The following is a 26,865-nucleotide window of genomic DNA, read 5'->3' as shown; positions in this document are numbered from 1 at the left end:
TATTTGAACCTTTTGTCCATTAAAAAAAGTTAAGATGTTTATCTTATTGATTTGGAGTTCATATATCTAAAGATGAGTCTTTTTTTCAAGTGTAATTTTAATTTTATAGAAAAAATAAAAATTGCACACAATTTGAATATAATAATTTTTGAAATAAGTTAGGTGTTACATGACATAAGAGCTGAAAGTATAAAAAATACTAGAAAGACCATGATCACAGTTTTTTGAAGATGCAAATAAAATAAACACAGCTATATAGAAAAGCTCATATAACACATTCTAGTAAAAAAAATTAAAACATAGATGATTAACAAAGTTTATCTCACCAAACATTTACACACACACACTGCAATGATCACATCAGTTTAAAAGTAACTTTGATCCTATTAATTAACTAAAAGCAATTTTTCATGTCTTAGAAATGACCCTCAATGATGTAATACATGACACATTCATTTCGTGTGTACACAGTGGGGTTGGCCCAGCATAGCCAGCCCCGTTTTCACAAGCTTGAGCCAAGAATTTGCTCTGGATTGGGCTCCAGAGCAGACTGCAGTCCAGTTTGGTTGAGCAGTTTGGGGGGTGGTGGCGAGACTCATTTATTTTTTCTTCCTCCAAGATGGGCTGACGCTGAGTCTGTGTTACAGCCGTGGACTAAGGCGGTGGGAAGGCATAGAGCAAGAGGATCAGGGCAGAAACGATCTCATTTGGCCGGTCTCCAGAGCAGGGCTCTCATAACTAAGCTGCAAGCTCACAGTTTACTACATGTTTGCCACATGGCAGGTTCCGGGGACCCAGAGATGGTTAGGACACCAGCCTCATCCTGGGGGAGCTCATGGTCAGGGAGAAGAGACAAAGAAGCCAGGAAGCATGATGTGGAGTGCTAAGTGTAGTAAGTGTCACCACTATAAAGAGAGATGAGTGGTCAGAATGCTATGGGGGGAAGGCGGGAGGCTCCCAGCTCTTGATGGATCCCAGGGGCATCTTCACAGAGAACCTGATGCCATTTGCTCTGTGCCTTGATGCATGAGAAGGAGTCACCAGACAGAGGGTGGCAGAAGGATGCTCCAGCCAGGGGGCTTGGTGCAGGACTTCCGGCAAGGAACAGTCTTGTGACTGAAGTGCAGGGTGTGTTGGGGACAAGGCAGGAACGTCAGGGTGGGCCCAGGGATAAACAGCGACTCTCTTGCAGCTTCTAGGGAGTCCTGGTGCCTGATGATGCTGATCTGGGAGTACCAGTTTTCCAGGGCACCTTGTGCTCACGGCAAGTATGTGGTTCTTTGTAGGATGGCCTTTCTATGTGGAGGAATCCTTGTTTCTGATCCCTCCCCCTGGTTACTACTGTCCACAAAGCAGAGCGTGCTGCCTGACCTGCACAGGGTTTGTCCCCTCCCCTTACCTGAGAACGCTTCCCTAAAAAGGAGCGACCTTCGGTTCTGGGTTGTTTTTCTTCTGGAGTTGGGACCTAGTGAACAGGAGATGAAGGAAGATGCCCAGATTTCCGGGCCTGGCAGGCAGGAGCTCTTGGAGCAGGGGTGTCATGACTTGGGTGGGGCCCAGGGTCTGGGTGGGCTAGAGCTATGAGGCAGGGGAGAGGGGCTGCTTGAAGGGTGTACCTGATGGACTGGGCCTGCCAGAGGAAGCCTCTGGCCTTGGTGATCTCCTGGGCCAGTCTCCTTAAATCATCTCCTTCAAATAGTGGCAGCGCAGGATCCTTGAAAGAGGGAGATGAGTCTGAAGTTAGATCCATTAAATGACTGGGTGGGACGTGAGAATCCAAAATCTTAGGAGAAGAATTTTAGAGTGAACTCAGTGCAGCCTTCCTCCCAGTGCAGGGAATCTTGTGGGCCTCAGCTTGCATGTTTCCAGGGACAGAGAGCTTAATATATGCAAAGGCAGTCATTCTGTAAAGGGGACACTTTGCAATAAGATGTCTGAGAGTCACTGGAAACGGAGAGGGGCCCTGGATTTCACTGAATTCAGCACTGCTCTGCCCTGTAGAACAGAAGTGGTATATACACCTTATCTCACTGTCAACCCTTTCTCTATTTCTTCTGGTAAAACAGCTCCACAGACATACCTTTTTCTTATGTCAACTAATGAAATTCCAGAGCTTAGCCTTAAAAATACAAGTTCTCACCATTAGTAAGAGAATGTAAGAGAGATGAAAGTGTTCCTTCTTCCTGGAAGCAGTAGTGGCAAAGGTCCCACTCTGCACCCAGAAACTATTCAAAGAATCTGATTTGATAAGGTATTAAATAGAGAACCTTCCCAATATTGTCAACTGTGTTTCCCTGTGTAGGATATGGATGAATACTTATTACTTTTACTTGTTCTGACCTCTATATCACTAGTAATATTTGCCCCCAAAACTGTTACTCAAACAAAGAAATCATGCAAAGCACTCAACTTCAAAAATTTTGCCATGCCCTGTGACAATAAACTTTAATTTCCAAAAAAAAAAATTCCAGAGTTCTGGTTGATTGTTCTACTAGATGATATATTGGCTTGGAAATGTTAGGATTCACAGCAATACATCCCTAGAAGGCATGAATAGATACATAATCTTTCTAGCAGGTTGTAAAATCTTATTCCGTATGTGTGATAAAATTTATGACTCTTCTGTATTTATTTTTAACAGATCACACATTTGAATATCTGTACTTTAATGAGTTTAAGGTGAGAAGACAGAAACATGCAGGAATGAAAGCATAGAATTTAGAAGCATGGATGTCTGGACTCCAGCTTTACCATTTACTCTTGACTTTAGGTGTATTCTTAAACCTGGCTGAGCCTGTTCACTCACCTGTTAAATGGGTACAATAATGGTTGGAAGGATTAAAAGAGGTAATTTACAAAGAATTAATTGTTAGTTAGGAAGAAAAAAACCACACCTGTTGACACTATATTGCACTGTTTCAACAGAACTCATCCTACAACCTACCCTTTGGTGGAGGAAGCCCCTGGTCAGCAGGCCCTGCATTTCCAGAAGCGAGTCCTCACTAACAGGGCAGTGATAGCGCCCCCCGGTGAGGGCGGCCAGGTCTCTCAAGAAGTTAGCAGCAGTCCTGCGGGGAGGAACAGGGGGCTGGGGCCAGGCCCACCGATCTCTGTGAGCCCCCAGCCCCTGGGGAAGTCACATCAGTGGGGTAATGGGTCTTGGGCCTGGAGGCTCTGTGCCACTGAGACCATGTCAGGATCACAAGCCCACCCTCCCAGCTGGTTTTTGGGTGGCAGAGGTGCCGCTGTGTGAATTGTATTCACCGTATCAGGGTTGCCCTCTGAGCACATGGCCCCATTCCTTAATCTATCCAGTGCCGACTATGTGTCTGGCCTGGCAGGGAGACAGTGTGACTTTTATGGAGCTCATGGTTTGGACAGAGAGATTAAATATAAATGTAAGTAATCACAGCTTTGCCAATTACATTAAAATTCTCTTTTCAGAAGGAGCTGAATCTCCCTTGTTTAACACATGTTCTTTCTTCCATGATAATTGTTTATGGAAATAGCCATAGCTACTTTAAACTTTTCCCCCTAAATATTGACAAATGTGCCCCCCAAGAAAGACGAAGTGGGAGAACACAGCGTGTGACTGACTAGGAACCGGTGCAAGTCTGTTTTCACACTGGAGAAGGTTGGGGTGCCCTGCTGATGGGTAGGCAGGGTTTCAGTGGGGTTCCCTCTCTGGTGCAATGCCTGCCCAGGGGCCTCCTAGCGGCTCACCCATGGTACTTGGGCCCAGGACAGCTCAGCTCATGGCCACGTGACCCTCAAACACGTGGCGATAGGGAAGTGCTGCAACTCGGCCGCCTCCTCACTGCCCACCTGCAAGAGCAGTTCAGGGAGATGGTGTGCACTTTGACGTCTCTCTTCTCCTTCAGTCTCTGGACTTCACTGAGAATAAGGCTGCAGCTTGTGTCCGGCTTCCCGTCGGTCAGGAGGTATAGTCCTTCTACATCAGGAAAACTGAAAGCTTTCTGAAAGAGCACATAGGCTGTCTGGCTCAGAGAAGGGGCCAACCAGGATGCAGAAACCACTGACCTGCTATCCCCAAGTCTGCTTGGATCCCACCAACTTGTCATTAAGACTGCGAGCCTCCCCTTTCACCTGATGACAGACCAGGAAGCTGTTGAAATTTAGGAAAAAGAGTGCAGCTCACTCCAGAGCTGGTTAATCCCAAGCAAGTCACTTAACCTCCCGGAGCCTCTGTGTCATCATTAATAAAGTCAGATATTTGAGAAACTCATTCTCACTGGGTTGTTGGGAAGATGCAATGATTGAACACTTAGCAAATTCTAAAGTGCTCTCTGTAAACTCTGAAGCATCATGCCATGTCAGGATTAGGGGTTAGGACAGTATTTCTGGGTTGGGCTTGGTGGTGGAACTTGCCAGCAGTGCTTCCAAGACTGAGGTGCTCCCCTGAGCGTGCAGGCACGTCACCCACCGCATGGCCTTGTGGCAAGCTGCGTCTGTGGTCTCCAGCAGAGTGTCCTGCCACGGCTGTAGGCCCTCTGCAAAGCTGAGCAGGTTAAAACTGGGGAGCAGGGAAAAGAAGTGGGGGGTGGAGAGAGGAAAAAGAGATTTGTTAGCATGTGCCAGTTTATATTGAGGGCTTCACCGATGGCTCAGTGGTAAAAAATCCACCTGCAATGCAGGAGACGTGGGTTCAATCCCTGGGTCAAGAAGATCCCCTGGAGGAGGAAATGGCAACCCACTCCAGTATTCTTGCTTGAAAAACTCCATAGACAGAGAAGCCTGGCAGGCTACAGTGCATAGTGTCGCAAAGAGTCAGACACGCTGAGCCCACATGCAGTCTATTTTGATCTTGGGAAAGTAACCTCCATGAGGACACATGCTTATCCCTGAAGACCTTACAGCAAGCCCTGGGCCCCCTGCAGACCAACCAAGATTGAGAAGGTACATGGTGAAAATTTTAGGTGCAGACAGATTTAAATCCCCGCTCAGTAATTGCTACTTACTGGTTATATGACCTTGGGCAAATGACTTAATTTCTCTAAGCCCTTGTTTCCTTTTCTGAAGAATGGGGATAGTAACAGGATCATTGTGCAGGCTGAATGACCTCACGCATGTAAAGTGCTTGGCACAAGGAAAGAGCTCTATAAATGCCTGCTCATTTTAATATTAGGGCAAGAACGAGTCCCAGCCTGGGGTCAGAGTTTCCAGCTGTCCCTTCGGGGTCAACCCTTCTGAGTAGAGAGAACAAACCACACCAAAGCCCCTCTTGAAACATCCACAATTCAAGGCAGCCTGGTGGGTCCTCTGATCTGCTTGCAATTGTCACTGGGCCCAAGACAGATTTCTAAAAACCACTTTACTTCTGCAGTAGAAGGCAGTGTTCCTTCCTGCTATTCAGCTGAGCAGTTCAGAAGCCTCCAGGCCCCTTTGGAAGCGCGAGGAGGGAGTGGCCTTGGCCAGGGAAGCATCCAGAACTATTGCTTGGATCTTCCTGCCCCCCACCTCACCCGTACCCCTGCCTCTTACCTGTCACAGTGCTTCCGCAGCTGTTCCCATATCAGCAGGGTAAGCTCCATCTTCACCTGCTGCAGGTAGGGGCCCATGGATCCCGACGTGTCCAGCAGGACGCACACTTTCCTCTCCAAAATGACTCCGAACAGTCGGCGGCTCCCTGCTCCAGGGGGGGTGGGGGCAGAGGCCAGGGAGGAGTGAGGGTGGTTTTTGTCACTGCAGCTATCAAATACACCACACCAGCCCCAAATCTGATCATCTGTGGATCAGATGTGAACCCGCTGAGAGATAGCCACTGTGGTGTTGCTAAAGTGGTCACCGTTCAAAGGTAGCATAGGTCGGTGGCCTAGGCCTTGGGAGATCAAGGTTTCCACTGTGACTTTGCTGGAGATGACCTGATTATAACCTCCCTGGGCTTGACCTTCCTCACTCTAATGTTAGGTGATTGAGTTAAGCGGTGTCACAGCACTGTTTGGGGCTGGAAACAAAGTTACAGAGCACAGAGTCTGTACATTGGTCAACAGAAATCAAATGAGCATCCTCAGTGTGCCCGGCGCTGAGCAAAGTGCAGTGGAGATGAGGGAGGGTTCCCTGCCCTCGTGGGGCTGCTAGTCGGTAAAGGAAAACAGATGTTATGCTAACAGCTACCCCTCTGCTGAGGGTTCTGACAAACGTACAGGAGTATACACTGGGGAGAATCTGAAAGAGATGGATGTGGGGTGGGGAGCAGACAACCTACGGCTGGGGATGAGGAGCAGTGGCCAAGGAGAGGAGGGAGAGGAGGTATGTGTGGAGCAAACGGACTGAGAAAAGCTCTGAGTGGGAGAAGAGCATGCCACGCTTGTGGGACAGAGGGAAAGCTGGAGAGGTGGGTACGGGATTTGGGAATTATCCCAAGGGGAAACAGAGAGGGTCAGTGACTTGCCCATGGTCACACAGCCTGGCAGCTGAGATTCACATTCAGGTCCTCTGATCCATGTTTTAAGGCAACAGCTGGCCCCAGCCCTTTTAGTGCCCCAGGGCTAAATGGAAGTAACACGGAGGAAGCCAAAGAGCAGAAGATGGCGTGTCAAACGTTCCTGAATCACACCTCAGACCTCACTGGAGGCAGGATTAGAAAAAATGGAAACCTGCTGCAAAACGGGCTCACTGCTCTCCAGGGAAAGGCGGCCTGAGCTGGCTGGACCCGCTGCCCAGGAATCTTCCAGGACTCACGTGGGGTATTCTCTGGCCACACTCATGGCCACATGAGGACAGGAGGGGAGCCATCCTAAAGCATGGGGGATGTTCTGTGAGGACAGCCAGCCAGCTCTCGAGGGGCCTCCCACACAAAAGGCCAGCTGATCCACCCTGGGAACCAGACAGCGGAAGGGAACACCCTGAAAGCCACTGAGCCCTGGGATTGTCTCCCTAATCTAACTCTGCTTTCTTTGTCCGTCTCCATCATCACTAACATTCCCAGTTATCCTATTCTTATCCCCTGGATTCCTTCTAGGTTCCCCTGACTGCACTCCATCTCCTCAACAATTTATAGTCCAGAGAGATTGGTTGTAACTTGACCACATTTCCCTTATTTAAAACCTTTCAGTGTCTTCCCATTCCTCTTAGGATAAAGTCTGGGCCATGAATTCATCTTCCTGGGATGGATGAGCCCTTTACTTTCAGCCAATCCGGCTTCCTTTCAGTCTTTGTACTCAGCCTCCTCTCCTGTTGAGCAGCTCAGCCACGTCCTGGGAGTCTGTCTTCTCTTTGCTCAGGTGATGTCTATTTATTCTTCAGATCACCTCCTCAGGGAAGCCCTTCATGATCTCCCTGTGCAGGCCCGCTGCCTCTCTCTCCCTGCACCACACCTGTCTCCACCTTACACTCATCTCCGCTGTTCTTTGGGTACCATCCTCCTCCTCCGGACCACATGCTCCATGAGCTCAGGGACCACGTGGGGTGCTTCCTCTACGACCGCCCCAGCACCGGGAGAATGACACTCTTTGCTGATTAATGAATGAGTGAATCAGTGCAGCATCCTCTGGGTATGTTTTGAGGTGTTAGATGGTGTTGGGTGTGTAGCTGTGTGTGATGTGCGGGTGCAACTCGTACTACACCATGAGTGACTGCACGGCTGGCCTTCACACTCTCCCGGCAGGAAGTGTGTGTCGGAGTAGGGAGAACACACACAACGTCACTGTTGCCCCACGTTCAGCCTCTGACTTGACAGCTGAGCCTGGGACTTGCAGCCCCCTCCAGAGGCTTTGGAGAGCCACGGCAGACCAAGGACTGTTTATACCAGGTTCTACTGCAGAGGACTGGACTTAATGAATCTGCACAGGAGCCCAAGTGGCCCACACTGGGATGCTTCCTCCTATCACCCCAGGAACCCTCCAGGCCCCAAAGCCTAAACACCCTGCCGTTCAGTTCTAGCCAACCACCCGGCCTTTTGGACTTGATGCTTCAGACCATCCTGATTCCTGCCCCCACGCCGCTTCTGGGATGTGAGTCTGGCTCCCAGCCAGCCCAGCCACTGGCCTCTCCAGAGGGTCCTCAATGCTCTCCGTAGAGAAGAACAGGAGCATCTTCTCTGCTGGAGACCCTCCTATCTCTACCTTCATGGACCAGTTCTCTGGAGCCCAATCAATGCTAAATTGAGGCTCCTGAGGGCCAGCCCCTCAGTCACACCCAGGAGATGGGGTGTGGGAGACAGCCTGGACAGACCTGGTTCTCTCTGATGCTGTGGTCTGTGCTCCACCTCCTGTTATCCAGCACAATGCCTGACCTCTGAACCCAGAAGTCATGTTGCCGCTGGGTGACCGTTTGGGAGTGCTTAGTCTGGGAAGGAGTGACCCTGGGGTCCCTGGGGTTGCCCTCCCCCTGCCCCTCATGCCCCCCACCCTCCAGGACAGCAGGCAGGCTCACCAGACAGCAACCACTGCAGTCTCTGGACGTAGCGGCGCATCAGCTTGTCCAGGTGCGTGATGTACACCTCCATTTCCCTGGGGGTGCACTCAATGTGTCTCACTGTCCCCTGGATTAAAGCAAGCAAAGAAAAATACTCCCCTGCCAGCTTTTTCTTCATATCCCCATCACCCCCAAAACAGTTTAGTCTATTGTGTTTCACAATTTTTGCAACACTGTAAAAGCATACATTTTTGTTTAAAAGCTTTTTTTTTTCTTTTATTGAACTATCAAATGCATGGGTTTAGGCAGGTGTGGGGGAATTGGGATGATGGTTTTTGTGTCAAATGTGGTCACTGTCATAACTAAAAACTAAAATAGTCTCTCTAAATTTTAAATAGAAAACCCTTAATGGTAGAATGGGAGGTCGATAAATTTCACATTAAAAGATGACCTCGGATGGAGGAGGCAGGCAGCATGATTAAATGCCCATGAAACTTGTATGGTGGATAATTTTTAGCTTTACAGTTGACAATGTCACATTAAAGGGCAAGGAGAGAAAATGGGGTCTTTTTTTTTTTAAGTAGGATTAGATTTTAATTTTGTACTAAATTTACCTGTTCCAGTATCAAGGCAATTAAAAACTACCTCAAAATTAGGGGAACTAGAGAAGCCCCCCTCACCTCCTGCCATAACCCCTGTTTCTGGCCATCTTAACAGAACCACCATCAGAATCGGGGTACACAGTTCTTACTGGTGAGTATTCTAGCCACTGCTCTGTGATCTCAGCAACAGTTACTAATTCTCATCCCAGAGAGTACCTAGAACCTTGACCATGGTCTCAGGCATTCTGAGGGGCTGACTTTCCTTCCAACAGGGTTCTGTATCCTATTCCTTGAGGGAAGTCCCCCTTTGGGGGTTGGGGTTCTTAATAGGAGAAATAAAAGCTGGGGGCTCATACATTCATGTGGACTTTCCCCTAACACACTCAGCCATCTGTGTCTAAGAAGAGACAGGAGCCGGGAGTGAAAAAACAAAACCAATCTTGACTTACATTGATCTCTATGCTGGGGAAGACACTGCAGTATTTGGCTGATGCTGACGTCTGTACTGATTTTTGATGAGTGCAGTTGGGACCAAGGTATCTGGAGACCTCCATCTTTAGTTTCTTTAGCCCATAATTTGCTACCCACTTTGGAATAAAGGAAAGAATGGTTATCTTGGGTAATTTTGGCTTAATGGAATGATTGACTCATCTTTCAAAAACCTCATGTTTGAAATCTGTCTTGTATTTGAAATGTGGGGTTTCCCAGGTCCTCACCGAGACTACCTCACATGCACATTCCTGCCCCAGTGCTAGAGAGAGATGCAAAGAAATAGGGGAAACAGGGAAGAAAATTTACTGAGCACTTATTACTCCCTGGTCTGGTGAACCCTGTGGCTTCCTCCATTTCCATTTCAGCCTCTTCCATGAAACTAGAATGGAAACCCTGACTGGTCTCAAGTTTAGATCAATTAAGATATCACAATAAGAGATACAAGAATGACCAGGTTTAAAGCAATCAGAGTATGGTATCCAGGCCTGGACCAATCAGAACCAAGCTCAGACTGATTGACTGGTTGCCAGAAGAAAAGATATCCTATCTTTGGATTCGAACAAGAAGCTGGGTTTTCAGTGCTTGCATCCAAAAGGATCTGACACCACTAAGGACTTTACACAAAATAGACTTCAATTAATCAGCAATCCTATTAGGTACAAGAGTCTTCATTTTATAAATGAAGACATTGAGATTGAGTGACTAGCTAAGGTCACCCAGCTAGGAAGTGGCAGACTCAGGTTCCCACGTAGTTCTCTTTAATCCTTATCCTGACACTTGACACAGTCATTCTAAGCAGATTTGGTCTCAATTCCAAGTGTGTCCACCTTCCCAGATATAATGGTTGGTGGGAGGAATGATTGCTTGGAGACATGTGCTGGTACAAACAGCATAATACCTCTTGGCTGGAGCAGACTGTATCCTTTCTGGGCAACTCAATAGAAGATCTAGTCCTTCTTAGGCCCCTTCTTTGAGGGTACTTCTTGTATACGGAGCCTGCAAGAAAGAGAGCAGAGTTATCTTGTGCAATTCTCTTACCTTCTCCTCCCTTTTCCATGTCAGTTTCTGTCAATCAAGTCAGTTGTAACATTCCTTAGGTGCAACTTGCTGAGAGATAGGAGGGACTCTTGGGGGATCTAGGAAGGTCTTCTGGGACCCCCCACCTGACCCCCGTGCTTCTCAATGAGTTGCTACTGGGACCTGTGCCTCCTCACAGCTATCAATCCTGCTGACTTGGGGGATTCACGCCCACTTCCTTCCCAGTCAGTCTGAGGACACCGCCCCTCACAAACAGAGCCAGAGCGCTGTACCCAGGGACCCGGGGGAATGCCGACATCACCTTTTCCCATTCTACTGCTTTGTGTCAAGACTTTGCAAGCTCACTTCCCTGGGTTGGGAGATCTGAGCGGTTTGAGGATAGGCCTGCTCCGGGGGCATGGCTGTCCGTGTCCTGGAGGGGTCACCCTCCCATGGGGCCTGATCACCTTCCAGGTCTCACCGGGCAAGGGGGCTGTCCAGACATCTGCTTAGCCGCCAACTCACCCACGTTATTCCCTGTCTCTGTGTAGAACAGCAAGAGAGCTGTTTCTGCATCCCTCGATTGGGTCTTCTTCCTCCGTTCAGCAGTCCCTTTCTTCACTGGCGGGGCTGCAGCTAGAGGACATTTGGCCTGTTGTCTGGATCTGCCTTGAGGGTTTATGTGGTGAAGCTGTGCAGTTTGGCTTAGAGATTTGTCAACTTCAGCTATGCTCTGCCCTCAGAAATGGGGCTCCAAGGTGGCTTTGAGGTCCTGACTCTGACTCTGAGTCAAACTGACTCTGGCCTCACCGGGATCAGCAAAGCTAGAGCTGCTGCTACTTACCAGGCTTGGTGTGAGGTGCCTCCCAGTCCCTGTCTGGTTTTATCCTCACAGTCCCGCAGTTTACAGATGAGGCACGGGGGACTCAGAGTCAGTGAGAAGCAGAGCAAAGATTCTACCCAGGTCTTGCTGACTCCGGGACTCCAGAGCTCTGCTCTGAACTGCTCTGCTGTTTCTGACATTAGAAGTAAGACACATGGTCTTAGATTGTATGAGCTGAATACTTTCATAAAAATACCAATGCCTTGTCATGACCGGCTGGCACTGGACACTCTCCTTAGTCCCTCTGAGCCTGAATTTCTTCATCAGTAAAACAGAGGAACTAATAGATTCCTTGCTACATAGGATGGATGATTACAAGCTTTAAAGGGAACAGTCTTAGCAGAGGGCAGGTGCACGGTCACTGATCACTTTAGTGACTGCCATCACTCATCCATGTCTTAGCCGTGTCTGTCCACCCCTCCCACCCCGCGGCCATGCCTTACCTGCGGGGATGCCTGCTTTGCCACTGAGTGGACACCATGGCAGAGCTTTCAAGGGGGGCCTCTTCTCTCTGTCAGGGTCATCTTTAACACTCTAGAAAACAGGCAGCCTTTCCCATCAGAGGCTTGTTTTCTGTGGTGGGCAATACCCTCATCACCCCAGCCCCAATATGTCAAGTAGGAACCTTTTCATGGAGAGGCCTGAGGAAGAAGCTTTCTCATATGTTCACCCCTCTCCTGCAGCAGATACAGAGAAGACTCTGGTGTTTGAGGTGAAAAATATGTGTATGTGCATGTGTGTGTGTGTGCATATATATGAATGGGTGCGTGCAAGTGTGTGTGTGTGTGTGTGTGTGTGTGTTATGAGAGAGGGCCTGTGGAAGTTCCCTGGTGGTCAAGTGGTTAGGACTTGGAGCTGTCATTGCTACGGCCTGGGTTCAATCCCTGGTCAGGGAACTGAGATCCTGCAAGCCATGAAATATGGCCAGAGAGAGCGCTTGCTAGGACTGCTATGGGGATTTGCCTGAACCTTCTTCAACAGCTACCTGCCCCTCTTCTTACCGGCCCGGGATTTCTGGGCCTCCAGGACGACCAGCAACCACTCAGCAATTTCTGTGCCACGTCGGGCACCTCAGTTTTAAGGGAGGGGTTCCTTCACTACTGGGCACAGCTGGAATGTGGTGACAGCTGAACAGAGTCACCCAGGCCCGGGGCCAGCTGACCCCCATCACCTACCCAGATCCTCTTCCCTCGTTTCAGGAGGCCTGTTAGGGGCCCTGGTGCAACCCAAGGCCCCTCACACTGGAGGCCCAACCGGCAGACTCTGAGACCCTGGGGTTTCACCTCAGAATTCGGGAAGACCAGAAGGTGCCGGCTCCCGACACCTGGGGCAGTCTGGTGCCCGTGTGGACAGAACCTCTCGAGAGTGCAGCCCCGGGAAGGGAGGGAGCTGTGTTCACCAGGGTCTGTCAGCTGGTGAAATGCTGAAGAGTTCACACACCTCACTGTGGCTTCTGCTCACAAGTGCTGTGGGGCCTGGGGTCTTCCCCCAGGCACACTCCTAGACGCCCCTTGTGATTGTTACGGTGGACATTTTATGCAGGGCAGATTTTGACAGGCTGTGAACAAGGATCAACCCTGGGGAAGGCCCAGGTCCAATCAGGCCCCTGTAAGCCTTGAGAAGAAGCAGCAAGAGCCCATTAGATGCCACTTTGCCCCTCAGAGACCCTCCGGATGAGCCCTCCTGTCTTCTAACCAGCACGTGTAATGATGAGTGCCAGCTCCCTGGAATCCTTAGTACCACAAGGCTGGGATAACCAGGCAGAGCCAAAGCTGGAGTGGAAGGGGTGGCCAGAGCTGAGAAGCAGGCCCCTGGGGCTCTCCTCCCCCTTGGAGGCCAGGCCCCTGACCACTGAGGACACTACCCCCGCCTCCACTGGCCCTGGGACCTGGGGACCTGGCCCAGGCCACTTCACGATCTAGGAAAGACCAAGAGACAAGGTGGAAACAAAATCCTCTGTGTGTTATTAGGGGAGGGGAGTCAAACCATTCTGGCCACGGAGGGTGCTGTGGGCTTGGAAGGACAGAACTTCCTGGGCTGACTTCTCGGCTGGAGCACATTCGGCTTCTCTTTCAGGAGGGCTGCACTTTCCTGTCCTTTTCCAGACCGGTTCTTCAGGGAGGACACGAGTAAGGCACACTGCAGCAGGGATTGGGAGAGTCAGGCAGGTGCCTCCCCAGGGACTGTGTACATATACAATTGCACACACACACACACACACACACACACACACACACACACACACACACACACAGAGCAGGAGGGGCTGAGGCCACTGGGGCCCCTGAATTTTTCTTTCTACCCCTAGAGTGCTGCCGGGAGCTGAAAGTTCTATGGTCAAACCTACTAACGATAAGTACAGAGGTCCTGTGATGCATCAGGCTAGTTAGTGGGCGAGTTAGTGCCTGGGGGTCTCAAATCCTCTTGTCCATGAGGCATGTGACTACACAGGCCGGGTAAGTGCCATCTTATTCCATTTTACAGGTGAGGAAGTAAATCTTACGAACTTAAAGCACTTGCCCAAGGCTACTGCGAGTATTCTTGCCTGGAGAATCTCATGGACAGAGGAACCTGGTGGGCTACAGTCTATGGGGTCGCAAAGAGTTGGACACGGCTGAGTAACTTCACTTCACTTCACTTCACTGCGAGTATACAGTGGATCTTCCATTTATTCTCAGGTGGACCTTGTCCCAAAGCCAGTTTTCCTCCATATGTGGACCCTGTGCCCATGACTGACCCTGGGGGCCCACAGAGTGGTGGCATAATACTTGGTTCCTTTGCCTACCTGTTTCTCAGCTGCCTGAAAGATTCTTCAATAATTATTCTCAATCAAAGCACTAGAAAACACCACTTGAATGTAAATAACACCACATGAGGGTGGCTTAAACCAGTATTGCCACGTTGGGAATGTTTATATATATATAACACCTTGGGAATGAGTTTATCAAATGAGGCAGCAGGACTAATGGGCACCTGAGAAGCAGTTTTTTCAAAACACCAAAGAGGGGCCCTTTCAGGGTGGACTGCTCAGACACATTTTGGGGAGCCACAGGTCTGCCAATCCATGGCCCTACCCTCCCAGGAGCTCACAATGTAGTTGGGAGACAGGCAATTCTGGCAACAGTGATACTTGAAATGTGAGTCACCTACATGCTCTGTCCATCCCCTGGCTTCAACTGCCCCACACCTCTATGTCTGGCCCTGCCAGAAGGATGCCCCCACTTATTATCTCATAAGTCGCACAGACTCACTTTTGTTCTAGTCTCTCTGAACCCTATCCTGATTTCTCTCTCTGGGTCTATGGCACCACTGTCTACCAGATCCCCCAGCAAGTCACCCCAGGATTTCTTCTTCTTTCTCACCCCGTGCATTCAAGCAGCCACAAGTTTGGTCAATTCTTCCTTAAAAACATGATCTCAAGTTTGTTCCTTTGTGTCCATTCTCATTGCTCCTGATGCGATCTGGTCCCTCTTTCACCTCACCTTGAACTGCTCAACTCCTTCTCTGAGGAGGTGATACTTTAGTGAACCCTGAATAATATGGATGACCTCGGAGGGGAACAGCTGGCTGAGGAAATAGCAGGTGCAAAGGCAAATTTGGGAAGGAGTTTGATCTGTTCAAGGGTGTACAGGCCAGGATGCAGAGCACACAGACCTGAAACCAGTGACTTATAGGAAACCCTCATGTTTCATTGGAAGCCTTTGGTGTCTGTGGATCAGCAGAAAGGTGGAGAGCTGACATGGGGGGAGTCGTGTCCCCCAAAAGACATGGTCCAAATTCCCGGTACCCGTGAACGTGACCTTACTTGGAAACATGGCCTTTGTAGATGTAATTAAGATGTAAGTTAATGAGGCTGTACTGGAAGGGTGGGCCCTTAATCCAATATGACTGATGTCCTTAGAAGAAAAGAGACACAGACACACACACAGAAGGAGGAGAGCCATGTGGAGATGGAGGCAGGGATTAGAGTGAGGCTGCCACAAGCCAAGGAATGTCAAGCAGTGCTGGTGATAAGGATGCCCTACTTGACCAAACTTTGGTCATGCTCCTCTGAGCCCTCTTCTTAACTGGGTTTTGACTGCTCCGAAATCACTGCAATGGTGACTGAAGCCATGAAATTGAAAGATGCTTGCTCCTTGGAAGAAAAGTTATGACCAACTTAGACAGCATATTAAAAACAGAGACATTACTTTGCCAACAAGGTCTGTCTAGTCAAAGCTATGGTTTTTCCAACAGCCATGTATGGATGTGAGAGTTGGACTATAAAGAAAGCTGACTGCCCAAGAATTGATGCTTTTGAACTGTGGTGTTGGAGAAGACTCTTGAGAGTCTCTTGGACAGCAAGGAGATCCAACCAGTCCATCCTAAAGGAAATCAGTCCTGAATGTTCATTGGAAGGACTGGTGTTGAAGATGAAACTGCAATACTTTGGCCATCTGATGTGAAGAACTGACTCATTGGTAAAGACCCTGATGCTGGGAAAGATCGAAGATGGGAGAAGGGGACGACAGTGGATGAGATGGTTGGATGGCATCACCAACTCAATTGACATGAGTTTGAGCAAACTCCGGGAGTTGGTGATGGAGACAGGGAGGCCTGGTGTGCTGCGGTTCATGGGGTCGCAAAGAGTTGGACACAACTGAGCGACTGAACTGAACTGAACTGTTGAACCCAGTTTTAGCAAAGAATCCTGTTAAGCTTGTTTAGCAAGAATCTCTCTGCCCTTGACATCTAATCAACTTCATCTTAGTAACTTTCATTCCACTAACCCTCTCACTCTGCTCATTGGCTATAAATCCCCAGCTATCTTTGCTGTATCATCAGAGTTGAGTTCAACCTCTCTCCCTGATTGCAGTCATCTTGAACAGTGTCTTCCTTGCCATTTTTAACAAGCATCCAGTGAAATTTCATTTCTAAGAGCAGCCACCACGAGAAGCTACGAAGAGGTAAAGAGAGATTCTACTCAGAGCCGTTGGGGTGGGGGGTCATGGCCCTTTAGACACCTTGATTTTAGGCTCTAGCCTCTGGAACTGTGAGGGAATAAATATCTGTCATTTTAAGCCACCTCTTTTGTGGTCCTTTAATGACAGCCCCAGGACTCTAACAGAAGCCAGGGTAGTCATTGATTGTCCCATATGTAAGGCATACCTTTTGGGAGTAGTTGAGAGCCTTTTCCATCTCAGACGTGATGGCATTGATATCATCACTTTCATAAATACCTGGAAATAAAGTACATCATGAGTGTGGGGGAGGGGTGCCAATTCTGGCAAATGTCCATATCTGTAACCACAAGGGCCACGTGGAGGTGACCTCAGCCCAGGGGGCAGGCTGGGGTCTTAGTGGACTGAGCTGACCAGCCCCCACCCCATGCTATCTGGTGGTAAAGGAGATGGGCAGATATAGTGAGGGTACCAAGAGCAGAGCCAGCCTTGGGACCCAGCACCCTGGCACCCAGCCAAGAGCTCTCACCCACAGAAGAGTAGGTCAGGGAAAGGTCCTGCTCCTCTAGGGACTAAGATCCACCTTGAGGTTACTTAAAGTAGCTAATGTCTGCAGTGAATAATGTCTGTATCATCAGAGTTGAGTTCAACCTCTCTCCCTGATTGCAGTCATCTCAAATATGACTCATTTGAGTGGGACTAGAGTTGTGATGCCTAAGAAAACAGACTCTGGGTTCAGCTCCTGGTTCCTTACTTACTACCTCTGTGCTCTGGGTCCTGTGTCTCAGCTTCACTAGCTGCAAAATAGGGTAATAATCATAACCCATTTCATAGGGTTATTGTGAGGAATGAATCACAACATGTTTAAAACACTTAAAACCGAGTTTAGCATATAACTATTTTATAAATGCTTGCTATTATCAATAATAATCACCAATAATAACTTCAATGTATGTGTCCAGCACTTTTCATGAGTTCCAGCCCCAGCTATGCCATTCATGTCCCCGAAAGTCATTTCTTGATTTGTAAATCAGAGAGATCAGAACACACTCTTGTGTCCCAAGCTTCAATCCCTCCTGAATCACGTCACAATTTTGCATTGCCTGCATATCACCTAAACCATAATTTACTTAAAATATGTATTTTAAAATTTTTTAAGTTGGAGCATATTTGCTTTACAATGTTGCATTAGTTTGTACTGTACAACAACATGAATCAGTGATAATTATGCAAATACCCGCTCCCTTTGAAGCCTCCCTCCCCACCCCTACCCTATCCTTACGTTTATGGCATAGGGAGCTATGTCGGTCCTGAGACTACTGTCTGCAAAGAAAGAGGTGGAGAGACCAGCACCACTCCCTCACCTGTGTCTCCAAACCAGTGGAAGCGCCCACCAGCAGCCCGGGTGACCTCCCTGTAGGCGGCGGCCGTGTCCGTGCGGCTGGCATAGCAAGCAGGGGGCATGGTGTCCGTCTGTGACTCTCCCACATAGAAGAGACACACGTTCAGATGGAAGTCACAGCCCCCGCAGGCCTCGGCCATGTAGGCGCTGAGCATGGCCTGTGGGCAGAGAGGAAGGAGGGGACCAGGGCTGAGGGCTTTTCAAGCTGCTGGTCTTGGGGCAGTTCAGCCCAGTCTCTTTCTTGAGGACCTACTATGTACCGGGTCTAGTACGTGGCACTGAGGAGGGAAAGATGGAAGAACCTGGGTCACCATTTCCCTTACTATCTTAATAGATCTTGGCGGGGAGCCGGGCCTGAGATCTTAGACCTGCAGCCTCTAATCCCCTGGGAGCTCATGAGAAATGCAGACTCTCAGGCCCCTGGGAGCCAGGTCTAACAACTTCTGCATTTGAACAACATCTTCAGGTGATAAAGTCTAGATGGGAAAATCATGCGGGAGAAACTGGTCGCGAGGCGTCCACCCAAGGGAAGATGTGGGGGTCCTGGAGGATAAGGGAGGCCGAGACGAGGCTCACCCACCATGTCCTGGTCAGGGATGCCCCCCGTGAAGAGGTAGATGCCCTGTGACTGCTGATCTTCTTTGTCCTTGAAGTCCACTTCCACAGCCTTCCGCAGGGCGCTGAGGACGTTCCTGCTGCCCTGACACTGCAGACTCAGGACCCACCTGGGGGGCAGGGAGGCCATGCTGGCACAGGGCTGCCAGGCCCCAGAGGGGAGGGTGGGGAATGGAAGGCGGATGTTTCCCCATTTGCGTCTTTGCCATCAGTTGGAGGGCAAAGGTTCTAGAGAGAGCTACTTTCTGGGGGAGAGAGTGGGCCAGAAAAAGTAGCACTAGGGAGGCTGCTGTCAGACCCAGCAGGTCACCTACCGCCAGGCGCTTTGTAAGTTGCTGTGGCTGGCGGCAACCATCTCGGGCCTCCAGCTTTCGATGGTGCTTCCGAACCTTGAAGGGAGGGAAAGAGGGCTTGTTTTTAGTGGGGAGATATGTGCCCCAGTTCACTGGGCTTCCCAGGATTTTAAGGGGGCAAAGTTCTGGTTGAAAGTGAAAGTTGCTCAGTCGCGTCTGACTCTTTGCAACCCCATGGACTATACAGTCCATGGAATTCTTTAGGCCAGAATACTGGAGTGGGTAGCCGGTCCCTTCTCCAGGGGATCTTCCCAACTCAGGGATCGAAGCCAGGTCTCCTGCATTGCAGGCGGATTCTTTACCAGTTGAACCACAAGGGAAGTCCAAAATTCTGGTTACCTCCCCAACATGTTAGGATGTCACCCATAAGCTCCTTGCTGGTCAGGACATGTTTCAGCATATTCACGGTGGGAGCAGAGCAGGGACCCTCCGTGTTGACCAGCCAGGACCGGTTTGGCCAGACCTCTCCCCTGAGGAAGGGTACTCCCTCCCCTGGGTGAACTTCCCCACCTCCAGGGAAGGAGTCACTGTTCTCTTTTTGGCTCCCTTCTCAGGTATCTCAGATGGTAAAGCATTTGCCTGCAATGAGGGAGACCTGGGTTCGATCCCCGGGTTGGGAAGATCCCCTGGAGAAGGAAATGGCAACCCACTCCAGTACCTTTGCCTGGAAAATCCCATGGACAGAGGAGCCTGGTAGGCTACAGTCCATGGGGGTTGCAAAGAGCACAGATTCATCCTCAAAGCTTTCACTCTCCGCCTGTATTACAGTTTCTGTTTTTAATATGCATCAGCTCATTCTCTCTACGAGACAGAATTTAAATCTTTGAGAAGAAGATTTATCCCCTTTATCAAGGAAAAGCTGTCCCCTCTCTTGTTCGAGAGCAATTCCTCCAAGTGGCTTCTTGACTTGACCACAGCCAACCTTTCTGAGACCCTGCCCCGTGGTGACCTCCTGCCCACCCCCACCCCCAGGTCTACTTTCCTCTTCCCCTCTGCCTCTCTTAACTATCATTCTACCAGGGTCCACTCTGCCAGCCACTCCTCTCTCTTTCCTCTCCTCCTTCACAGACGGGCTCCCTGGAAAAACAGTGTTACTTCTACTTTCTCATTATCTGCTTCTCAACCCTCTGCAGTCAAGCTTCCACCCCAGGCAGTTCTCTGGCAAATATTAATGATCACCTCCTTTCCTAATCCCATGGAAATATCTCTTATTATAGTTGGATAATAAATCCTCTATTGTAGTCGAATAAAAATTCTAACAATATACTGACAGTGAAAATTCCTTCAATTTTATCCCTCCCTCCAAATTTCTGTTAACTCTTTGTTCTATGTTCTTTTGGATCAAAAATTGTTAGATAAAGACATATCGACAGAAGTGGAATTATAGCCTTTCTTCCCAACCCGGTGACCTTATTTTCTACCATAAATCAGTGTTTCAGCCAAATGGATAGAAACTGCAAGTTTGTGAAGAGAGTCTGGAAACCTGGGGGTACTGAGAAAGAGGGTGGGAATCAGCTTAGCATGGTTATTTTTTCACTTTACACAATAATTTAAAAAAAAATTCTAGCAAAATAAAAGAAATGGAGTTATATAACCTATACTATTTATTTCCTTTCATTTGGACTTATTGAGGAACTTTTCGAAATGTACTCACATAACTCTCCCACATTCTTTTGAATAGTTGCATAGAATTCTACAGTCAGGTTTATTTTACCAATTCCCTCTTGTTTTTTTTCCAGGTTTGTCAACTGTCAGAACTCTGCATTGAAAATCCCTTCAAGGTTATCTTAGCACAGTCATCTTAATATTTCCTTTGGATATTTCATAAAGGTTTAATTGAAGGAACAAAGGCCATACTGATCAGGGCTTGTTTCAGTAGGACATATGCTAAAATTGGAACCATAGAGAGAAGATTAGCATAGCCCCTGTGTGAAGATGATACACAAAATATTAGGAGCTTGGGATTAACATATACACATTATTATATACAAAACAAATAACCAACAAGACCTACTGTCTTGCTGACCTACTGTCTAGCACAGGAAACTACACTCAATATTTTGTAATAACTTATAAAGGAAACAAATTTGAAAAACTATATATATATATATATGTATATATATATATATATACAGTATATAACTGAATCACTTTGCTATACACTTGAAACTAACATTACATTGTAAAGCAACTATGTGCATGTTTGCTCAGCTGTGTCTGATTCTTTTCGACCCTATGGACTAGAGCCCGCCAGGCTCCTCTGTCCATGGGATTCTCCAGGCAAGAATACTGGAGTGGGTGGCCTGTCTCTTCTCCAGGGGATCTTCCCGAGTCAGGAATCAAACAGGAGTCTCCTGCGTTGCAGGCAGACTCTTTACTGGCTGAGCTACCAGGGAAGCACCAAATCAACTATACTTCCAATTTTAAAAAATGTAATACAAGGGCTGTACCAAACTACATTTCCACCAACATTTTCCAGGAGTGCCCTTTTCACTAAATTATCATCAGCATTGGGTACTACCAATCGTTTAAATGTTTGCCAAACTGAGTTGCAAAATCACTATGTCTCATTGTTTTCCTATCAGGGAGCTCTATTGCCAGGTTCAGTGAATTCCTTCTTTCTTCTCCTTCCTACTTTGCTTCTTCAGGCCCTAACTCTGTTTCTTTCCAAGATCCTCCTTCAACTGGGAAAGGTGAAAACACCTTTCTCTCCTGGTTTTCCTCCTGCCTCTTGGACTGCTCCTCTTGTTTCTTAGGTGCTTCCCTTTCTCTGCTGTCCAAATGGCAGTTTCTCCCAGATTCTGTCCTTGGTTGGCATCTCTCCTCCATCGCGTCTCCACAGGTGCAATACATGCCCTCCCATGTCTTCAACTCATGCTGATGGCTAGAGCTCCAACCAGGAGACTTTCCAAACTCTTAAGGATCTCAGACTCTATATGTTTATCTTCCAAACTCTGCTCCACCTGGCACACCTCTTCACCATTCCCTCGTCCCTACAGCCAAACAGTGAGTACGCTCTGCATATGTAACTCCTTGCACCCCTCACAGGCCCCTCTGTCTTCCATTCCCTCTGTCTCGGCTCAGGTCTCCCCTCCAATACTGCATCCCTTCAGCCAGTCCTTCACCTTGTAACTCAAGTGTCTCAAGATTATTATCTTGCTTAAAATCCTTCAATATCTATATGTCCTATAGTATAAAAGCTCCTGTTTAAAGCCTCCATCATCTGGGGTTTCCTTTTGTTTCTGGGCCATCTGGTTCTCCCTCTCACCCTTTGTTCACACTCAACCACTCACACTGCAGGTCCCCAAGGTTGTGTAACACATCACACCTCTGTGCTCTGCTCACTGCACCAGAAGGCCCCTTCTCCACATTCTGTGTGCTGGGGAAACACCGGTTCTTTGTCAAGACTCAGCTAAGATTTCCTGACCCCACTCTTCCCAGGTGAATGGACTGACTCTGCCTTTGAGTCGATATGGGACTCCCATATCCTGCCTTCTACTTATTTCTTCAGAAAACATTTAATAGCATTTATATTTTAACATTCCTGCTTCCTACTACTAGGTCATAAGTTCCTTAAGGACAGGTATCATGTGTGTTAACTTCTAAATCCCTAATGCCTAGCATACCTACAGTACATGGCAGCCTTTCAATAAAAGTTTGTTAAATGAATGAATGGGATGAATGAATGAAAATGTTGTCCAAAATCCTTCTCTAAGCATTTTTCTGTAGAATTTATTAGGGAATGACTAGGCTCTGGTGCAGTTTAATATATAGTAATAACTGCTGACTTATTAGGTTGAGAACACTCCCTATATGATGTGAAGTTGTGTAAAAAAAATATATATTATATTTAAATTATATATAATTTATAGATAAAAATATAAGTAACTATGTAGATAGACCTACAACTTAAATATTTATACTATTATATATATCATATATAATTTAAACATATGTAGTTAAACATACTACATATTAAATATTTATACTTTAAATTAAATTTATAGTTAAAATTTATATACATAATTATGTATAAAATACATAATTTAATTATATGGCTATATAGTATTAATTTATATTATATATACTTATATAAGGGCTTCCCAGGTGTTCCAGTGGTTAAAAACCCACCTGCCAATGCAGGAGACATAAGAGACATGGGTTTGATTCCTGGGTCAGGAAGATCCCTTGGAGAAGGAAATGGCAACCCATTCCAGTATTCTTGCCTGGAGAAGCCCATGGACAGAGAAGCCTGGTGGGTTACAGTCCATGGGGGTCCATAGGGTCTCAAAGAGTCAGACACAACTGAAGTGACTTAGCATGCAGCACACACACCTACTTATATATAACTTAAATACATAGTTTTATATATAATGGAACCATGTAGTTTTATATATAAAGGTCTAATTTAATTCTATGTAGCTTTATATAATCTATATAACATATAACTACATATAATAATAATATTGATATATCTATGTACAATTAAAATTTATAATTGGAATTCTGAGTGTTTAAAATATCGTGGCTTGCTAGAACTGAGGTCGGAACCAAGCCTGGGGACCCTTCTTTTTCTCTTCTGTGTTTATCAGCTTGGGGGCCAAATGGGGCAACGGGGCTGAGTTACTTTATCCGGGCTGATCAAGCAGTGTGTTTTGGGGCCGCTTATCACCTTCACCCCAGGGGGACCGTCCTACAACCATTTAATTATTCAATGCCCCAAACAAGATGGTTCGAATCAGATAAACGGACAGCCCTCCTAGGAGGCCGGCTGCCCACACATCTGCTGTCCTGCCAGAAGCCTCAGCCTGGCGATGGCGTCCCGGCGCCCACGCCCTCCCCACGGGGGACGCGGCTGCCTACGCGATGATGTTGAAGCAGTCCTTGTTGGACAGCTGCTCCTCCAGCAGGCGTCGCAGGGAGTGCTGGATATGAATAATGTACATGGAATTGGTCACGGAGACATCGAGCAGTATAACCACCCTAAAAAGAAACACAAGCTTTAAGAGGAGAACCGAATCTCTCAGATAATGTTTATTCTGTTCCATTTTACTATTTAACGTTTTTTCCAGGGGAGTTCTGCACGCCAAATTCACTCCTGGCCAAATCTTCTCGGTGGCTTGAGGTCAGCACAGGCAGTGGCCTGAGGGGTCATGGAACCTTCTCTGCAGGAGAGTCTATCATGGAATAAAGCCTCGTGGTGGACACAGTTTAAGGGCAGGACTGAATATAATGATTTCATACATTTCCTTGTTTTAAATCACCAGCATTCATACTATAATAGGTTGGGGTCTGTGAAGGGAAAACAAATAAGCTAAGCAAGTTAGATGCGGAATTAGATATAACTGGGGCCTCTGGGGAAATGTATCTTTTTATTTTCTCTCTCTGTTTTAAGATCTCTTGCAGTGGAGAAGGCAATGGCACCCCACTCCAGTACTCTTGCCTGGGAAGTCCCATGGACGGAGGAGCCTGGTAGGCTGCAGTCCATGGGGTCGCGAAGAGTCGGACAGGACGGAGCGACTTTGCTTTCACTTTTCACTTTCATGCATTGGAGAAGGAAATGGCAACCCACTCCAGTGTTCTTGCCTGGAGAATCCCAGGGACGGGGGAGCCTGGTGGGCTTCCGTCTATGAGGTCGCACAGAGTCGGGCACAACTGAAGCGACTTAGCAGCAGCAGCAGTGTTGAGCCTTCTCTTTAGATCTTATAGTCCTATATCCTCCCCTCATTCTCATTTTGAGACAGCTATGGATTAGCAAAAGAAAATTCACCAGATATAGCATCAGTGGACCTTAGTTCAAGTCCCACTTTCTGTGGGGCCTTAGGCAAGTCACAGCACCTCTCTGATCCTTGCCATGTGTGTGTCTGTGTGCTCAGTCACGTCTGACTCTTTGGACTCCATTTGGACTCTTTGGACTCCATGGACTGTAGTCTGCCAGATTCCTCTATCCATGGAGTTCTCCATGCAAGAGTACTGGAGTGGTTTACCATTTCCTACTCCAGGGGATCTTCCTGACTCAGGGATTGAACCTGAGTCTCTTGCATCTCCTGCATTAGCAGTCAGATTCTTTACTACTGCACCACCTTGGAAGCCTGTTCCTTGGCATATTTAACTATATAAACTATAATAAGACTCTTCAAGGGGTTGCTTTGAGAGTTAAAAAATAGAGCAGATGAATGGTATTACAAACTTCTAATACATGATAAGTGGTAATGCATTAAGTAAGTTATGGAATGGTAATGATATAATAGATACCTACTGTTTCTTCCTACTTAGCATCCATTACCTCTGCTCAAAACAGTATCTTGATCTTTTTTTCTGGCGTGGGGGGGCGGGGGGCGGAATACCTCTGTCTCCAATGGTCCACTTGAGTTGAGTAGAGCTGACCCCAGCCCAAGCTTTAAAGTGGACATTTAAAGTGGACCTCATGCAATCAGAACATCAATCCTCTTGGCCCAAGTGGCTCAGGGATGGGCCCATGCCCTAAATCCTAGAAGTGCTAAACTGGAAGGAAGGAAGTTGGGAACTTTGGGTGGCTATCTTGTTACCTAGAGGGGACAGCCTGCCTGAAAACAAAGCCAAGAAAGAGGAAAATGGAACTGAGAGTTGGAAAGAAATTCCTGACATGTATGAATCTTTGGATCAAGCCAGGCCTGAAGACAGCTACCAAATCCACTTTAGAATATAGTTACCTTAACCAGACTTCCCTGATTCGTTTCAATTTGCACTTAGTTTCTTTTGCTTTTTAACAAAGACATAGTGATGCTCTTCTTGAGGTTGTAGTTAATGGTGGTGACTTTTCCCTCCAGGGGTTCTGCTGAGCCCTTATTGATCTTTAATCTAAGTGATGGATTCTGAAGTTACCAACAGGAAATTCACAAGTTGAATGAGTGCTGTGTCACACACGACACCATGAAGGTCAAGAACTCTACTGGGGGAAGTTACCTTTTTTCACAGACGGTGCCCCAGATTCTTCTGCTGGCCAAGGAGAGCCACTCGATCCGCCTCTCATACATCCGCATCGCTCTGCTGAGCTGTTTCTGCAAACTCATGGGCCACACACAGTCAGCAGCGCAAAGAACATGGTTGACTGAGGGGTCTGTGGGGGAAGAAGGTGTGCCCCACTTGGCTTCTCGGAATGGTGTGTCAAGGCCATGGGTATCCAGGCAGTACAAAAACCCCTCTAAAGCATGTACTAGGACTTCCCTTGTGGCCCAGAGGTTAAGAATCTGCCTGCCACTGCAGGGAACACCAGTTCGATACATGGCCCAGAAAGATTCCACATGCCACAGGGCAACAAAGCCCATGTGCTACAACTACTGAGCCCCAGCTCTGGAGCCCATGAGCCACAACTATAGAAGACTGTGCATCTGGAGCCCATGTTCTGCAATAAGAGAAACCATTGCAATGAGAAGACCCAGCTCTACAAGTAGAGAGTAGGCCCCGCTTGCTGCCCTAGAGAAAGCCCATGCGGAGCAACAAAGACCCAGCATGCCAAAAATAGATAGATAAATAAATAAAAACTTGTTTAAAGATATATATATATAAAAGCATGTACTCATTTGTCACAAGCCTAGGAAGGGAAGAGTCAAAGTATTTCATTGCCTCAAATGGGGAGGAGGTAAATCTTGACCAAAAGGATTAGAGGTTTTTGTTTAAGGCCTCCAGGTTCCCGCCTGGAGAGGAGGTGGAGAAAGCTCCAGAAGGGCCTGTGGGTGCAGCACAGTCTGTTTACAGGGGGGACTTCTGTCACTGGCTTTGTGTGTCCACATTCCACGACACCTTCCTCTCATCCCCCTCCCCACACCCCACATTCTGACTGAGGGGACCCAGCGCTGACCTGGTATTCATACAGGAAGGGCAAGTCCACGTGAATATTCTTCACTGTCCCGTCATGCCATTCAAACTGCACCATTGCCTTCTGCACTCAGGTGTGGCCAGGAGGGAATCAGGGGAACAGAAGCACAAGTGAGGAAGGATTTTAAGTTTAAATCGGTCACAGGGTTCTCCAAGTCAGATGCAGGAGAGGGAAATGGGTTCTTAACACATCTGCGGGTGGATTATGCCCCTCCCCATCACCAGGCCATTGCCTTGTCTGGAGCTGGCAGCTGCGGGACTTCAGGACACAGTCCCCTGAATGAACCAGGTCTGACGGCAAGCCGGCTCCCTTCTCAGGAGGCTCTTC

General features: G+C 47.8%; 1 protein-coding gene and 1 non-coding gene across 2 annotated transcripts in view; one reads left to right on the top strand and one right to left on the bottom strand.

The window, feature by feature from the left end:
• Window positions 1-1,413: 1,413 nt before the first annotated feature.
• Window positions 1,414-26,865, bottom strand: part of VWA3A (von Willebrand factor A domain containing 3A) — a 48,017-nt gene continuing 22,565 nt past the window's right edge. Inside the window, exons 14-32 of the mRNA XM_061152339.1 lie at window positions 26,521-26,601; window positions 25,626-25,720; window positions 23,544-23,663; window positions 18,642-18,716; window positions 18,293-18,437; window positions 17,675-17,870; window positions 16,519-16,589; window positions 13,357-13,509; window positions 11,814-11,904; window positions 11,013-11,123; window positions 10,369-10,466; window positions 9,428-9,565; window positions 8,395-8,503; window positions 5,503-5,647; window positions 4,390-4,534; window positions 3,826-3,977; window positions 2,945-3,068; window positions 1,617-1,714; window positions 1,414-1,465 (exon numbers count right to left, since the gene is read on the bottom strand). Of these exons, the coding sequence (XP_061008322.1) occupies window positions 1,414-1,465; window positions 1,617-1,714; window positions 2,945-3,068; window positions 3,826-3,977; window positions 4,390-4,534; window positions 5,503-5,647; window positions 8,395-8,503; window positions 9,428-9,565; window positions 10,369-10,466; window positions 11,013-11,123; window positions 11,814-11,904; window positions 13,357-13,509; window positions 16,519-16,589; window positions 17,675-17,870; window positions 18,293-18,437; window positions 18,642-18,716; window positions 23,544-23,663; window positions 25,626-25,720; window positions 26,521-26,601 (2,199 nt within the window). The remainder of the gene's footprint in view (window positions 1,466-1,616; window positions 1,715-2,944; window positions 3,069-3,825; window positions 3,978-4,389; window positions 4,535-5,502; window positions 5,648-8,394; window positions 8,504-9,427; window positions 9,566-10,368; window positions 10,467-11,012; window positions 11,124-11,813; window positions 11,905-13,356; window positions 13,510-16,518; window positions 16,590-17,674; window positions 17,871-18,292; window positions 18,438-18,641; window positions 18,717-23,543; window positions 23,664-25,625; window positions 25,721-26,520; window positions 26,602-26,865) is intronic.
• LOC133064115 (U6 spliceosomal RNA) lies at window positions 20,545-20,651 on the top strand. Its single transcript, XR_009694589.1, has one exon. It is a non-coding gene; the product is annotated as a U6 spliceosomal RNA (small nuclear RNA).

Source organism: Dama dama, chromosome 10, assembly GCF_033118175.1.
Source record: "Dama dama isolate Ldn47 chromosome 10, ASM3311817v1, whole genome shotgun sequence".
In the NCBI taxonomy this organism is placed as follows: Eukaryota; Metazoa; Chordata; class Mammalia; order Artiodactyla; family Cervidae; genus Dama; species Dama dama.
Note: the sequence above shows the minus strand (reverse complement) of the source record. Positions and strands in the feature narration are given on the sequence as shown.